This window comes from Mobula birostris, chromosome 2 (assembly GCF_030028105.1).
Source record: "Mobula birostris isolate sMobBir1 chromosome 2, sMobBir1.hap1, whole genome shotgun sequence".
Taxonomy (NCBI): Eukaryota; Metazoa; Chordata; class Chondrichthyes; order Myliobatiformes; family Myliobatidae; genus Mobula; species Mobula birostris.
Window position 1 is genome coordinate 125,734,457 of NC_092371.1, and position 17,495 is coordinate 125,751,951.

The 17,495-nt window shown below is 39.3% G+C and overlaps 1 protein-coding gene across 5 annotated transcripts in view; it reads left to right on the forward strand.

The window, feature by feature from the left end:
• Nucleotides 1–17,495, forward strand: part of kif6 (kinesin family member 6) — a 610,920-nt gene that overhangs the window by 216,073 nt on the left and 377,352 nt on the right. For all 5 annotated transcript variants that reach the window (XM_072247507.1, XM_072247523.1, XM_072247530.1 and 2 more), the window contains exons 12-13: nucleotides 3,343–3,484; nucleotides 6,220–6,435. In XM_072247507.1, coding sequence (XP_072103608.1) covers nucleotides 3,343–3,484; nucleotides 6,220–6,435 — 358 coding nt within the window. The remainder of the gene's footprint in view (nucleotides 1–3,342; nucleotides 3,485–6,219; nucleotides 6,436–17,495) is intronic.

The following is a 17,495-nucleotide window of genomic DNA, read 5'->3' on the forward strand; positions in this document are numbered from 1 at the left end:
TTATTTATCAATGATTTGGATGCTATAATTCATGGCTTTGTTGCAAAGTTTGCAATGATATGAAAATAGCTGGAGTGTCAGGTTGTTTTGAGGAAGTAGGGAGGCTACAGAAGTACTTAGATTAGGAGAATGGACAACATGGTATACGGAATACAGTGTTGGGAAGTGTATGGTCATGCATTTTAGTAGATGAAATGAAAGGATTGACTATTTTCTAAATGGAGAGAAACTACAAAGAAACTGAGGGTCAAAGTGACTTTGGAGTCCTTGTGCAGAATTCCCTAAGGGTTAATTTGCAGGTTGAGTCTGTGGTGAGAAAGGCAAATGCAACATTAGCATTTATTTCAAGATGACTAGAATATAAAAGCAAAGATGTGATGTTGAGACTTTATAAAACACTGGTGAGACCTCAGTTGGAGTAATGTAGACAGTTCTGGGGCCCTTAGAAAGGATATGCTGAAACTGGAGAGGGTTCAAAGGAGGTTCACAAAAATCATTCCAGGATTGAATGGCTTGTTATATGAGGAGTGTTTGATAGCAATTCAGAAGAATGAGGGGTGATATCATTGAAACCTATCAAATGGTGAAAAGCCTTGATAGGGTGGATGTGGAGAGGATGTTTACTGTGGTGGGAGAGTCCAAGAGCAGAGGTCATAGCCTCAGAATAGAAGGGCGTCATTTTTTAAATAGAGATGACCAGCAATTTCTTTCACCAGAGAGTGGTGAGTCTGTGCAATTCTTTGCCACAGGCAGCTGTGGATGCCAAGTCTTTATTGTATATTTAAGGCAGAGGTTGAGAGTTTCTTGATTGGTCAGAGTATGTAGTGATATGGGGAGAAGGCGGGAAATGGGAGCTGAGAAGAAGATTAGATCAACCGTGATGAAATGGTGGAGTTGTCTCAATGGACCAAATGGCCTTATACTGCTCCCACAGCTTATAGTGTTGTGCTGTAACTTAACAATTTATTTACTATGTATCTGCTCATGCTGCATTGGGATGATGATGCACAGGCCCTATTTTAAATATATCCACCTTGAATTTCTGGAAGGGATGAAGAGATATTTCGGAATAAGAATAAGAATCAATGTTATTATCACTAACATATGTCATGAAATTTGTTGTTTTGTGGCAGCAGTACAGTTCAAGACATTAAAACTTACTATAAGTTACAATAATAGATAGACAGATAGATACACCTATGTCAAATGACACGGCACATGATGATGATGATAAAGCAGATAGATAGATTTGTAGTGCCAATGAGGAATAACGAGGTAGTGTTCATGAGTTCATGGACCATTCAGAAATTTCATTGTTGAGGGGATGAAGTTGTTACTAAAATGTTGACATGCAGGTACAAGGCAGCCCACTTGATTGATACCCCTTCCACAAACATCCAACCCCTCCACCATCAACGAACATTTTCAGCAGTGTGTACTATCTACAAGATGCACTGCAACAACTCACCGAAGTTACTAAGGCAGTACCTACCAGACCCATAGCCACTACCATCTAAAAGGATGAGAACTGCAGTTACCTGGGAACACCATCACTTAGAAGTCCCCCTCCAAGTCATTCACCACCCTGACTTGGAAACATATCCCTGTTCCTTCATCATCGCTAGGTCATAAATATGGAATTCCCTCCTTAGCAGCACTGTGGGTGTACCTTCACTTCAGGGACCGCAGCAGTTCAAGAAGGCAGCTCATCACCACCTTCTGAAGGGCAACTAGGGATGGGGCAAAAAATGCTAGCTTAGCTGGCGATGCTCACATCCCGTAAATGAATTAAAAGAAAAAAGGTCCTGTATCTCCTCCCTAATGGTAGTAATGAGACGAGAGCATTTCCCTAGTGGTGAAAATCCTTAATAATGGATGTTGTCTTCTTGAAGGACAACCTTTTAAAGATGTCCTTGATGGTGGGGAGGGTTGTGCCCATGATGATGACAGCTTCTTTTGGAGCCTCCATACCAGGTAGTGATACATTCTGTTAGAATGCTGTACATGGTACATGCCACAGAAATCTTTGTGATTTCAGCAGTATGTTGGGATCAGGATAAACCTTTTGAGATGTTGAAGCCCAGGAACCTAAATCTGCTCACCCTTTCCTCTGCTGACCCCTCAATGAGGGTTTGTTTGTGTTCTTTCAGCTTCTCCTTCTTGAAGTCCACAATCAATTCCTTGGTCTTGTTGACGTTGTGCAAGATTATGTTATGACACCATTCAACAAGCTAATCTATTTTGCTCCTGTAAGCCAGTTTATTGCCATTGGACATTCAAACAAAACCAGTGGTGTATGCCTAGCTGCCTAGTAGGAGTGTCGAAAGAGTAGAGCATTGAGCTATGCCTGTGTCCTTGAGGTGTCACCTGTGTTGATCCTCAGCGAGGAGGAGAATGTTATTATCGATCCACACTGACTTTGTCCTCTCAATGAGGAAGCCAAGAATCTCATTGCAGAAGGCAGTACAGAATCCACATTTTGAAGCTTGTTGATTAGTAATAATGATGGCATTGAATGCCAAGCTGTAATAGATAAACAGTAGCCTGTGTGGGTATTGCTGTTGCGCAGGTGGTTCAAGGCTGAGCAGAGAGCCAGTGAGATTATATCCACGGCAGGCCTGTTGTGGTGGTAGGCAAATGGCAGCAGGTCCAGTCCTTGCTCAGGCAGGAGTTTATTCTAGCCTTCACCAACCTCTCAAAGTGCTTCAGCACAATAGATGTGAGTGCAACTGAGTGTCAGTTGTTGAGGCAGCTCACCATGCTCATCTTTGGCACCTCTATGATTGATGCCCTTTTGAAGTACGTGACAGCCTCTAACTGCAGCAGTGAGACATTGAAGATCTCATCGATGCTCGCACTGGTGCATTCTTTTGGGTTTAAGCTGTAAAGGTGTCCAGTGCTGTCCAATAAGTCGTACACTGCTCACATTCAGTGGACTTTCTGCATGTAAGGAGATACACAGGTAAGCTGTGGTTTGTAGGGATTGCCACTCTGTTAGCTCTTTGTGGGTCATGCATACATAGGTGAAGATATAAGAGGAGGAGTCCATTATTTTTAAGGAAAAGTGTGGATTTCGTGGAGCTCACACGTTATGCATTGCAAATGATAGCCTGATTATTTTTCACATTAGTGTACACAAATATTGACTCATGACATATTATTTATTGGCCAGGTGCTTTTATTTTTCTAATCCTGTTAAAGGGAGAAGCTGATCAAATTCCAAAAATAATCTGGAAAATAGCCAAGTATTTATAATCGATTCTGAGTAGAATGTGGAATGTTAAGCTTTGGAAAGAAAAGGGCAGTATCGTATTATTTACCCACTTCCTTCTCTTATCCCAGAGTTTGGCGAAAGAGTTGCAGCGGTGTACACCGGGCTTGAATATAGAAAATGATGTCTCACTCCCTGATACTAATGAAGATGTTGTCAACGACGCAGAGATAAAATTAAGAGAATTATTGCAGCAAAGAGATAATGAAATTAGTATCCTTTTTATGTTTGGATTAATCTTCTTGAACTAACAGTTATTTTGAATGATTTAAAACTCTATCTTTGGCTCTTTCCTTCAGTGACACCATCTAAAGGAAGGTTGATATATTGGTTATATTGTCACATGTACCATGGTACACCAAAAAATTTGTTTTGCATGCAATCTATGCAAATAATTTCATTAGCATAAGGGCTATAAGACATAGGAGCAGAACTAGTCTATTCAGCCCATGGAGTCTGCTCCGCTATTCGATGATAGCATTACATCAGTGGATTGAGGTAATACAAAATCGATAAATTCGTAAAATGGTTTATTATTGTCACATATACCAGGATACAGTGAAATACTTGTCCTGCATGCCATTCATACGAGTGAGTTCATTACAACAGTCTGTTGAGGTACTTACAAGGTAAAACAATGCAGGATATGTCTTTCACACAGAGGGTGGTGAGTACCCAGAATATGTTGCCAAGGCTTTTGGACAGATACCTAAATGTGCAGAGAATGCAGGGATATTGACATTGTATGGGCAGAAGTGATTAGTTAGGCACTTAATTACTCTTTAATTAGCTTAGCATAACACTATGGGCCCAAGGGCCTGTTCCTGTGCTATACTGTTCAATGTTATATTTTCTAGCTGCATACAAATCTCGAGGGAAAGTCATACTACGGCCATATATAATTACTACAAAAACCCTCCTTGTATAGTTGATTTTTTTCACTATCAAGGGCAGCACATTTAACCATGTTGGAATATTATTGCTGTATTCTAAGTGGCAATCAATCATGTATCATAACATTACTGCTGCTTCAGCTTTACAGTACTGTGCAAAAATCTTAGGCTCATATATATAGCCAGGGTGTCTTAAGATGTATGTGCAATACTGTATTTGTCATCATGGAGTGGAGAGAGAGCTTGTAAATCTGGCGGAAGCAAAGAATGTTGGGAGTGATGAATGGTGGAGCGTCACGGGAGAGGTGTGGGACAGGTGGCAGAGAAAGAGTGCCGGGGCGGGGGTGGAGTGGGTGCAGACACTCCCAGCCCCGAAACATCAGGCAAAGTCATTTGATTCCAAACAATTGGTTTATTGATCATTACAGAATGTCTCCCTGGTGCTTCCCACTCCTTCCCTTCTCCCTTCCCCTAAACCATCCATGATTCCCCTCTCCCTGCACTCTCCCACTTTCTGTCCACAAGAGAGGAAGAGATCAGAATCAGGTTTATCATCACTCACATATATCATGAAATCTGTTTTCCTGTATGGCAACTGTACAGTGTAAACATAAAATTACTATAGTACTCTGCAAAGGTCTTAGACACCCTAGCTATATATTTACATCTTAAGATTTTTGCGCAGTACTGTATATTTCCACAACTAATATTCACACAGAACACAATCAAGTATCTTCTAAAAGTCTTCATAATATCCATTGAATGTTTCCCTGTCTATTATGTTAGCGGTCGGTCTGTTCCTAGTCTCCTGCTTTTCAGTGAATAATTCCCTGTAACATGTTCGATGTTCAGTTTTATTTTGTTTATGTTCCCTTGTGCAGAATGTTATATTAAAAAAAGCCTTCTGGACACCATAAAGCTAATGCTTATTAAATAACACTGCATGTCTTTTTAATGACTTCATCAACTTAATGAGTCCGAATTGACCTTTAAATATCCATACTAACTCTCTTCTCCACTCATCGTTCAAGTCTTCTGTTGCTGTACCATTATTGATAAGTTTCAGTAACTTTTCCACAAATTATGTGAGCCTTCATTCAACTCAAACACGGGGAACTCTGCAGATGCTGGAATTTCAAGCAACACACATAGCCAGGCAGCATCTATAGGAAGAGGTACAGTCGACGTTTTGGGCCGAGGCACTTCGTCAGGACTAACTGAAAGAAGAGATAGTAAGAGATTTGAAGGTGGGTGGGGGAGGGGGAGATCCGAAATGATAGGAGAAGACAGGAGGGGGAGGGATGGAGCTAAGAACTGGAAAGTTGATTGGCAAAAGGGTTATAAGAGGACCATGAGACAGGAGGCCTAGGGAGAAAGAAAGGGGGAGAGGGGATGCCCAGAGGATGGGCAAGGAGTATAGTGAGAGGGACAGATGGAGAAAAAGGAGAAAGAGCGAGAGAAAGAAAAAAAAAAGATTAATAATAATAATTAATAAATAAATAACAGATGGGATACAAAGGGGAGTGGGGCATTAACAGAAGTTAGAGAAGTCAATGTTCATGCCATCAGGTTGGAGGCTACCCAGACGGAATATTAGGTGTTGTTCCTCCAATCTGAGTGTGGCTTCATCTTGACAGTAGAAGACATATCAGAATGGGAATGGGACTGTGGCTTCATCTTGACAGTGGATGGACATATCAGAATGGGAATGGGACGTGGAATTAAAATATGTGGCCGCTGGGACCTTCAACTCTGCAGGTTTCTGGGTCCCCCACCTTTGTGGCATCAATTGTTTTCAATTTAGTATCTAAAGCCTTACCAAACAGTGATTAAAATATTTGTAGTTTACTAGGAATATTTCAGGTTATTCTAGGTTCTTTATCATTGCCATTTTCTTACTTAAATGTAATCAACTTTTTCCCATGTCTTATTTTTAGTTTTCTTGTACTAATAACATTTCATCCGTTTCCAGTATTGTTGAAATGTATAGAGTAGTCATTTAAATTGCCAGTTGCTTCAAATACAACAGTTGTCCTCCTTGATTGAATACTTTAGATATTTTAGTGAACATGTTAAAAAAAGAGAAGAAGAGGGCACAGGATGCCATCAGCAAAATAAACTTAGACAACTATAAGAATATACCTCCCTCTAGTGCCCAGTCCTCAAAGGAGCTCAACCCAAGCCATCAGTCAAAATGCCTTTCTGAAGTTAGATCCACCAGTAACACAAGCTCCTCAGGATCTGACTCAGCCTTCATTTGCAGGAGAATAGGTAAGTGCCATAACATTTGATTGTGTTTTTGAAAATGGTTGTTTGTTAGTTAATTTTGACAAGCATTCTTCACATTTCCATCAATTAATTTCATGGCAATACTTCGTGGTATCTGACTGTCCATTACCCGTTACTTGATGACTACCCAACATAAGCTTCTGAGAGGCCTTGACAGGCTAGATGTTGGGATGTTCCCACTTGAGGGGGAGGAAGTCTAGAAGGAGGGGCCATAATCTCAGAGTAAGTGGCTAGCTACGATACTAAATTGAGGAGTAATTACTTCTTTTGGAGAGTTTGAACCTTTGGAAATCTACTCTGGAGAGCAGTGGAGTTTGAAGCATTGTGTTTTGGAGATTAAGGTAAATAGATTTTTGATCTATTGGGGATTGGACAGCTAAGTGCAATTAAAGCCAAAGATCAGCTCAGCTGTGATCTAATTGAATAGCGGGCTTGGAAAGTGGCATTGATTACTATTCTCCTAATTCTTAAATTCAAACTTAATTTTTCGCTGGTATGAAATTCAGTTTGCTCATTGAAAAATGCAGTGGATCTGAGTAGTATAATCTAGAATGCATGTTCAAAGACTGCTTTTTAAGTAAATAATTCAACAATTGTTCACTGTTTTCTAATCTTAATTCATTAATATATTTATTTTTTTCTGAAGAAAGTGAGCCAGTTACAAAACTAAATTACTGTACCAGCTGATATTGTTGCCTTCAATGGAATATATTTATGAATAAACTAGTAAATAAACATTGGTGATTTTGAGTATAATTTCTCAAACTCCTGTAAGTATGAAAAACCTGCTGGTTTAGCCACAGCACAAAGTCTTAATAACTAACAATTTTGTTCAATTTTTCTTTTGGTAAATTGGTGAAGAGTGAAGATGAGTTTAAGGAAATCTTTAATGAGGTGAACAAACAAGTTGAATGAGGCCCCTTATCAAAGCAGAGTGTCTGAAAAAGCTGCTTCATTGAAGCTCAAAATGTCTGTGCAAGTTTGGTGTCATTTCAAGAAAGGAAATGAAAAAAGTGCAAATAAAGGAAAGAATGAGTATATCTAAGAAATGCCATTTTACTGTGTTTAGGAAGGATCTTCCCATCTACATGTAGCCCTGCTTCTGCACCATCTAACAAAATGACACTTACTTTAGGTTTTCTATGTTTCTATGTTTCCCATGCCATGAGCTTTCCATCAATCCTCAGGAATCCCCAGAACAAGCTCATAGTTACTGGGAGGAGAGCTACCAAGGCTACGGTTGAAGATACAAGTTAAATTAGAGGTCCATCCAATTCTTAGTGTCCTTGCAATACTTTGTGTCCCTACATCAGGACGTGAGCCAGGGACTGGGCCTGTTTGATATGTTTTGAATTATACTATTAATCCAGCAGTTGGATCAAAATTCAGTAGATTCAATAACAATACTTTTGCAGCAATGTCTGCTGGGGTTTAAGAATATGAATTAATACTGCCTTTACAAAGCGTAATTAAAATGGGCTATTCCAAAGAAAACCATATACTACAAACAAACAAGCTGTTTGGTATGGATGAACCTTATGTTTATGCTCTACACAAACTTTCCTTCTAATGTCCGTTCATATCACACTACCCAAGTATTAAGTGATTGTTTTTTCTGTGTTATCTATCTCAACCTCTCTAGGTGGAAATAAATTGTGATTTCATCACTCTTGAATATATTAATTGCTATTCCTTTCATAATTGCAGCTTTGTACACACTTAGTGCAAACATTTACTTCATCTCTACCTCTTCAGATCCATTAAAGTGAAAATCAGGAGGAAGAGGGTCATAGGTTTATTCAGGATGCAGTAAGCGCTTCGGCCCAACTCATCCATGCTGACAAGGTGCCTTCCTGAACTAGTACTATTTGCTTGTATTTGGCCCATAAACCTTTCCAATCCATGTACCTATCCAGAAGTCTTCTATACAATGTAATTGTACTCACTTTACTGTTCCCTCTGGTAGCTCATTCCATATAACCACCACCCCCTTTTGTGAAAAAGATGCCCCTCAAGTGCCCTTCAAATCTTTCCCATTTCATCTTTAACATATGCCATCTAATTTTAGACTCCCCTACCTGGGGTAAAAGACTGTGACCATCCACCTTACCTGTATCTCTCATGAGCCTCTATAAGGTTTATAAAATAATAAAGCAGCAGTTTCTGAATCAGCTGAAAAATATGCAATCTGCTGACTCATAAACAGTCTGCTGCCTAACACAGTAAATATTTATTTGAAATGAAATTAATTCTTAATCCAACAGTGAGTAGAAGGAATATAAAGTAGTTATATTTGGGAGGAGTAATACTGTAAACTGAAGTCTATCAGAATAACTTGTTTCTATTGTCTTTTACTGTATTTACCATCAAGTTCTGTCTCTTCTCTTTTACCAGGCTGTACAGACTTGTTTTCTAGATAAATTAGAAATTAAATTAGAAATGAAATTCAGTAGGGAGAGATTTAGAAAGTGCCCAGAAATTAAAAATCAGTTAAAGTCAAAAATATTATGGAACATAGTAGGGTATGGCTGGACACATGGTGCCAGGGAAAGAATTTTGGATTCTTGGGACAGTGATACTGGATTTGAAGATGGTGAATCTTGTACAGTCCAAAAGTATTGTACCTCAGCATGTTCAGAGCCAATACCTTTTTGTGGAGGTTTCGCTGCTTCTAGATTTGGAAGGAAGACAAATAGGGTTGGAAATGGGAAGGCAAAGATTAGGAAGGAGTTTCAAAGGCAGAATAAACAATGGTTGAGAAATAGACAATAAGTTTAGTTATGCTTAATGATATATACCTAAATATAAGGATTGAAATGAGTTAGGTAGAGGAAATAAAAGTACAGATTGTCATGTTTCAGTATCAATTATACATATTATTGATTCATAGCTTAAATATGGATAGGAATAGCAGTTTAATGCTTTTACAAGTTCTCAGATGAAATAGAGGGATTAAGAGAATGAGTGGGAGGAGTAGTTGGTAATATTGATTAAAGGAACAATCGAGGTGGTGAAAAGTGATGATATACGTAAGAGATAATCAAATGAGGCTATGTCAGTTGAACGAAAACGCTAGAAAGGCAAACAGACCATTGGGTGTGAACCTGATGAAGCCCGACAAGGTGAGATGAAGCTTTGGACAGCTTAGGGGAATCAAGCTAGGAAAATGGAAGAAGTATCAGTATTAGGCCACGCTTGTGCTAATAAGTTGTATCTGAGCTAAATTTAGCATAATGTGGAAAAGGACACTTTGCTTGGCAGTCGGGGGCCAGGTTTGATACTGCAGAAAAATAATGGTGTTCAGGTCCATTAGACAGAAAAATGTCAAATGGAATTCAATCCAGAGAAGACTGATGCAATTAATTTTGTGAGATGCATTTACAGGGAGATACTCATCAACTTGGTGGACACTGAGCACAGTGGTATAGCAGGTAGCGCTGCCACCTGACAGCTCTAGGTTTGATCCTGGATGTTGGTGCTGTCTGTGTGAAATTTGCTTGTTTTTGCTGTGACTGTGTGGATTTCCTCTGGATGTTCTGGTTTTCTCTTGTATCCTAAAAGCATGGTTGGTTAGTTAAATGGCCTCTGTAGGTTACCCTTGTAATGTTATGTCTCAGTCACCTTGATTATACAGTCGGACCCAGATAGCAACTACCTCGTTTTGGCCACATTATTTTCCCTTATAAGAGAAGTTCTTTTTTTTGTTCCACCTATCACTTTCCCCCACCTCTTGGCTACTACAGCTAACCTGTTTTTCTTTTCATTCTTAATTCTGATGGAAGATCTCAAATCTGAAATATTAATGCTTCTCTTTCTATGGATGTTCCCTGACTTACTAAGATTTTCCTGCAGTTTCTGTTTAGGATATCCTGCATCTGTGTTTCTCTTTTTGTTTGTCTCTAGTATGAGTGGATGGTAGAAGAATAAGAAAGAAGTTGATGAGCATGTACCTCTAAGAGGACCACACCTTGTTGTGGCTTGGAGGCTTGCGTGCTTCAATGGCCCAGAAAGCTATGTTGGCTGGATTCAGGGCTTTATGCTTTGGCTCTTGGTAGGGTCACGCATGCCAAACAGGTCAAAGGGTAGAGGCCAGACTAATAGTGGTCCATCAGTCCTCCAGGTCTGGGGGTTCAGCTCAGTGCTAGCACTAACGGGTGAAACAAAATTGTTACAAAAACAGCAATGAAGAATCATCCTACATCTGAGTGGCATTCCTGAGTCTCCATCCTGGACTTGCATGACTGAGAGTCGTGAACACCAAGTGGAGGCTACTGATATGAAGGAAGCCCTGAACACCACCAGAGATAGAGGACCTTAATTGCTGCCCTATACACCAGTGGCAGTAAGTAAGTGATAAGCATGCGGGAGAGACTAGATTGAAAGGAAATAGGACTGATGGGAGTATTCTGAAAGCCCAGCGTGGATTCAATAGACTGAAAAGCCCTCTTCTTTGTGATAAGGTAATATGTTAAATAAATGCAAAAAAAAAATAAGATGAAGAGGAATTGCAGGACCTTGCAGCCGCAAAATTGGAGTCGGGATTCTAAACTGTGGTAAGGCTAATTTTAATAGACTGTGAAGTGACTTAGCAAAAGTATTCAAGAAATAGTTTCATGAGGTGAATCAGTCTAAGAGTAATTTAAGAAAGGGATTCAGGGGCACTATGTTCCGAGAAATAAAGCAAAAGGTGGTTTTGTCAAATCTGGAAGATGAGATACAAAACAGGACAAGGCAAAACAGGGAAGGTACACTGTATGCTAGAGTTTTAATATTGCAGAAACCCTAAAAAGTGTATTAATAGTGTAGGAGTGAATTTAAAAGGAAAAGTATGAAACCCTAGAGAGGGCGTAAAATCCAAAGTTTTTTATATATAACGAGCAAGAGGAAATAGTGTTCTTGAAGTTACAACAATGGAGGCCAACATCTGATATAGTCTGCATGGATTTTAGGAAGATGCTTGGCATACTTCATAATGGTGGGTAAAAACATTTAAATCTTAAGGAGAATAGAAAATTTGATCTGCTTAATCCGTGGTAAGAATCAAAGGAAAATGGTCAATTTATGACTAGAAAATCAATGGAGTTCAAACTATACAGCAGTCAATCAATTGCTTATTAATAGGTGAACCGTTTTGCTCAATCATAGGGTAAGTCGATTGGGCCTCCTGTTTGTAGAAGGCACTCCCTTAACAAAACTCAGTAAAAACATTTAATAATACTACTCATTTGTAGTTCTTGCTTCATGCTTACGTAACAGTGGATATTACTGATTATTACTTAAAAGTAAGGATCATAGATAAGAAGATATGCAGACTATAGAAATTCACAGAACAAACTTACTAAAATGATTTCAGGGTGAGTGACTTTAGTTGTGTGGATAAACTAGAAGAACCAGAGGTTCAATCACAAACGAAAAAATCTGAAGATGCCAGAATACCAAACAACACACACAAAATGCAGGCCAGGCAGCATCTATGGAAAAAAGTACAGTTGATGTTTTGGGCCAAGACCCTTCAACAGGACTGAGGTTGTTCACATAAGAGCATAAGAACGTGAGAAATAAGAGCAGGAGTAGGCCATCCGGTCCATCAAGCCTGCTCCGCCATTCCATAAGTTCATGGCTGATCTGGCCATGGACTCACCTCCACCTACCTGCCATTTCCGCATAACCAAAAATCCATCCAACCTTGTCTTAAATATTGTCATCAAAGCAAACAATATAGTGAGGGGTCAGACAGAGGTATTTAAAACTGTGAAGGGTATAGACAGATTAGATAAAAAAAAAACATTTTCCATTGGCAGACAGATCACTGACTGGGGATGAAAGTGATTGGCAAAAAAAAAACACACTGATGTAAATAAAAATAAATTGACAGTTTGGTAGGATCAGGAATAGATATGAAGGCAAAATCAGTTGTAATACTGTGAATGAATAAGTAACTGAAAGGAAAGAATTTGTAAAGATATGGAAAGAGGGCACAGAAATGGGACTGGAGGCACAAGAGACTGCAGATGTTGCTATTTATACAGTCTGCTGCAGGAGCTCAGCTGGTTGAAAAGCATCTATGTGAGGAAAGGGAATGTTGATGTTTTGCATCAAAACCCTGCAGCAGAGTGGAGAGATGAAACAGGAGCCAGAGGTCATTGTTGGATTGAAGAGGGGTGAATGATGACATCTGCCAAGTGGGGGAGGGAAGGGTTGGAGTTAGGAGAGAAGAAATAGTTGGATGATAAATGAAGGCAGACGTAAAAAAAAAAGAGGCAAATTGAGATAGATAAGTGGAGGTGGTGACAGGATGGTGAGAAGCAGAAACTTAAAGGCTACTTTTTATGGGGTTTGTTGTTTTACTCTTGTATAGAGCCTCAATCAACTAATGAACTGAATGACCTCCTTCCATGCTGTAACCATTCTATGGTACTGAATGAAAAATGCTTCTGAGACAGCATTGTTGAAGATTTGTGAGCTTGGTCTACTCAATGAGGACATTACAATGTAGAGAAAATTTCAAGCAATAAGAGAAAAAAAGCAAGGTGCAAAAATTTTATATTGGTTTGGTTAGACTACATTTGGTGTATTTTGTACAGGTCTGGCCACCACATGACAGAAAGGATGTGGAGGGTCACAGGATCCTGAAGTCTTTACACCTCCAGTTTAAGAACAGTAACTTCTCTCTAACCATCAGTCTTGAACCTACCAGCACAACCCTAGTCACTACAGTTTCGCAATACCATAGCCACTTTGAACCTATTGCACTAAAGCAGTCTTCGTGTTTTTTTAAATGGTGTTCTTTTCTGTAAAAATTGTGCATGATATATATTTAATTTATGTTTTTCTTGTGAATGTTGCTTCTATGACGCCATGTGCTTGTGATGCCGCTGCAATTACTTTAGCTTTGATTTCGACTTTACAGTTTTGGGGAGAATGCAGATGTTCATCAAGATGATGCCTATATTAAAGAATATTAGCTGTCAGGAAAGGTGGACATACTTTAATAGTTTTCTCTGGAGCATCGGAGAATAAAGGGGAGACCTGAGAGAAGTGTGTAAAATTATGAGAGTCCTAAGTAGGGTAGATAGTCAAAGGCTTTTCCACAAATATCAAACAATAGAGAGCATAGGTTTAAGGAGGATAGAAGGAGATTTATGAAGCAAGTTTTCAGGGGGAGTGGTTGAAGCAAATAATATGGCAATGTTTTAGAGGCATTGAGACAGTTACATAGAAGATAGTAGGATATAGACCATGTGCTGGCAGAGATGGAATTATTTTATATTGGCATCATGTTAGGCACAAGCGTTGTGGGCCAATGGTTTGACCAAGATACCACCAACTCACAAATTTTGCTGGTTCCATTTCCCCTCTTTAGTTGTCTATCTCAATGAAGTCAAAGTATTTATCTTCCTTTGGGTGTATATTTTCATTGATATTATGGAATATATTGCTAATATATTCACCAATCAACTTCTCAGCTCTTTACTTCATTCCTCCTCCACCAAGTTTCACCTATCGCCTGGCGTTTCTCTCTCCCCTCCCCCCACCTTTCAAATCTACTCCTCAGCCTTCTATTCTCCAGTCCTGCTGAAGGATTTCGGCCCAAAACATTGATTGTGTTTTTTTCCATAGATGCTGCCTGGCCTGCTGAGATCCTCCAGCATTTTGTGTGTGTTACTCTAGAACCTAGCTCATGATGTATCTGATGTTACCTGTGTAACAAACAGATACGTTCTACCGCCTCTATTTTGTTCCATTTGGTTTTGTTACTGAATGCTCAGACGGTGACAAAATGTGCCAGATTTTTGTTTGGTTCAATCCCCAGGCGTAAGTGAGATAGAAGTGCTACCCCTCTACCGATAGTCACATGCATCTTTCAACAGGAAATAACAACATTCTCCCGAAGAAAATATGGCTGTATAAAAATAATGAGTTACAGAAATGAATGAAGAAAATTTACCACCTTGTGTAGGGGTTATGTATCTGCTTTCTGCCCATTGGAGCCATGTATCAGCTTCCTGTTTATATTGTATTTTGTATAACTTTTATTGTGATATTCTGTCACATGGACTGGGGTGTGGTAGAAGCAAATGAGTAGAGTTACTTATTGTGACGTCTCATACCTGAAGAAGGATTTTAGCCCGAAACATCAACTTTATTCATTTCCATACATTTGCTGAGTTCCATAGACTTGCTGAGTTCCTCCAGCATTTTCTGTGTGTTGCTTTGGATTTCCAGCCATCTTCAGACTTTTTCGTATTTATAGTTAAGTATTCTTGCTTTGTCTTAGTTAGTTATTTAGTTTAGTCTCGTGGAGAGGGGTTAAAGCGCAGAGAAATTTTATTGACCACTTAAATACAGATAGAATACTAATTCTGATAATCGCTATCTTTGTCACTTCCATAATTGAATCATTATTGAAACACCAATTGGAATGCTTAGTTAAGCTAATTATGCTATTATACCACTTAATATTGCTAGTTTAGTTTTGTTAGTTTTTTATTGCTGCAAGACCATTTGTCTTTGCTGGTTTCATAATAAAGGATCGAACATACCTTTCTCAATTCGGAAATTCATTATTTGTAAGTGCGTCATACAGTGTCAATTACCCTGGCTTAAGGCTGATTTATAATTGTGCATACTAGTTTACACCATAGCCTACGCAAGTGGGCTATGCCGTTTGAGCATTTATACTTGTGCGTTGGTGTGTCTGCGTCGCTCTGCAATTCACCGCCAAAACACTAGTTGGCGGTGGGGTTTCTATGCCACTGTGTTGAGTTTCTTCGTGTTGAGTTTCAACAGGACGAAACTCAAACTTCAAACAATGGTAACTGAAACTGAAGGAGAGTGAATTTTCTGTATGTATAGTGTAGTGTCATTAACAGAATCAGGAATTTTGAGCCAAAATTGATTTGTTAAAAAAAAATCGGCACGTACACGCATGCGCACACACCTGCCCGTGCAAGGCTTCATGGTCATGGTAGTCCTTCTCGGCGTAAACAAGTTTAAGGTGAGCGCCTTTTTCTGTAAAAGCGAAAATCCTCTTTCCGTTAATGAAAACAGGTACTAATGTAGGACTTTCGTAAAAGCGAAATGTGTCCTCCATAATTTCAGAGGTCTGTAAAGCTTTATGGAAAGCATTGCAGCCAGAGTTGCTACCAGGCGGACCAATCACAGTTGTTTCGGTCTGCGTTGCTGCAACGCGTAGTTACATTTTGGGAGAGGTGCGCGTTAGGCTACAGCGTAGAGTTTGCGTAGAGTACAGCGTAGGGTTTGCGGCCATGCCGTACCTACAGCGTTGATTTGACGTACAAGTATAAATCAGCCTTTAGTCTCTCAGCGGCTTTGGTTTGTTTTCAAGTAACCACTACATTTCATCATTTAAAATTGTTATACCAAACAAACACCAGTTTACAGTAAAGGATTGCCTTGAAGCCATTGATGAAATTGTTATTGTAGCACTGAGAACAACACTTCGGAAATAGGAGCAGCTTGCAATAGGATTATCTGTGACCTTTTGTTCATTTATGTTGTGTGTTTGTGGTTTGATCACAGTTTTGAAAAGTTAGCACTGCTTGCCCACTGGGGACTGTTGCTCAATTGTGTGCTATTTGCCTAAGGGTTCATTGCTTTGTTTTATTGAAGTGTGGAAATATTCCAGTTGCTGACATTTGAATTGAAAGGTGTTCAGGCAACACGCACAAAATGTTGAAGGAACTCAGCAGGCCAGGCAGCATCTATGGAAAAGAGTAAACAATCAATGTTTTGGGCTGAGACCCTTCATCAGGACTGGGAGACTGTTTACTTTTCCATAGAAGCTGCCTGGCTTGCTGTTCCCTTCAGCAATTTATGTATGTTGTTTGCATTTCTAGCATCTGCAGATTTTCTTGCTGTTTTTTAAGTGTGGTTTATATGTGTGGATGTGCAGACAGTTTGTTGACTACGTTTATGGCATTGAATGTCATTGGTGTTGTGGGCAAACAGTTAATTGTGAGTTGCACAATGAGAGAAAGAAACATGAGTGTATCGAAGCATGGGATTGGTGCCAATAACCCTGCAGTTGTTGCTTGCAAAAGAGAAATGAAAGCTAAAGCTGAGGCCAATCCAACTGAAAGTCTTCAAAAGGAGTATGAAACAAATGTGAACTAAGTTAAAGGTTTAATTTCACCAATTAATGATATTATGAAATTTATAAAAGAAGACTTACAAGAAGAATCTCATCTTGAGCACTTGACTAATCTCCGTGAAGCTGGTGCTAAGAATCATCACATGCTAATTTCATTTCTTGCCAAGACCAACCAGAAAAATAGAACCAATACTTTTAAAGCATTGATCACTATTGCTGTTAATTCATAGAAGATATGAAGCAAGGTCTGACTCAAACAATATACATCAAAGGTTATGTTGCTGCAACAAATAAATATGGGTCTCATATTTTATCAGGTGATATTTTTCAAATTCCAAAGCATGTTTTGACTATGCATACAGCAGAGCACCACAGGGTGACGTAGACCCGCAAGACAAGGTGTCAAATGTCAGTGCTCAAAGTTCTGTGGCAGGAAGAGCTTCTTCAGTGTCTAGTTTCTCCTCTGCACTCATTGAAACAGAGGCTGATTTAACTGCATGAATCGCACGTCAACAATTATTGAAGGACAGACGTGCTGGAAGAGCAAGAGGAGCATCTACAGGAAAGGAAGGAATAGCTCAAGCTGGAGGAATAAATTGCCGCACATATGGCTAAGATTAATGTGCTCAGAACTTCAAGTGTGAAGAGTGTTGAAAGTGTGCCAGCAGGACAGTCATATGGTGTGAGTTCCTATATTGTTAAAGCACAGAGAAAAACAAAATCACCCAATGCTGATTTATTTGTTCCTCAAATGTCTGTGAAACACGAAGAAGACCCCTAAATGGTAGTTCAGAGTGATTACTCTCAGCCTGCACTAATGAGGCACTCTGAACTTATGTCATATCGTGTAGCACAAAGTGCTCATGGGGATATTAACCTATCACATGGAAACACTTTTGTTTAGATCTTAGTGGTGAAATAGTACTAT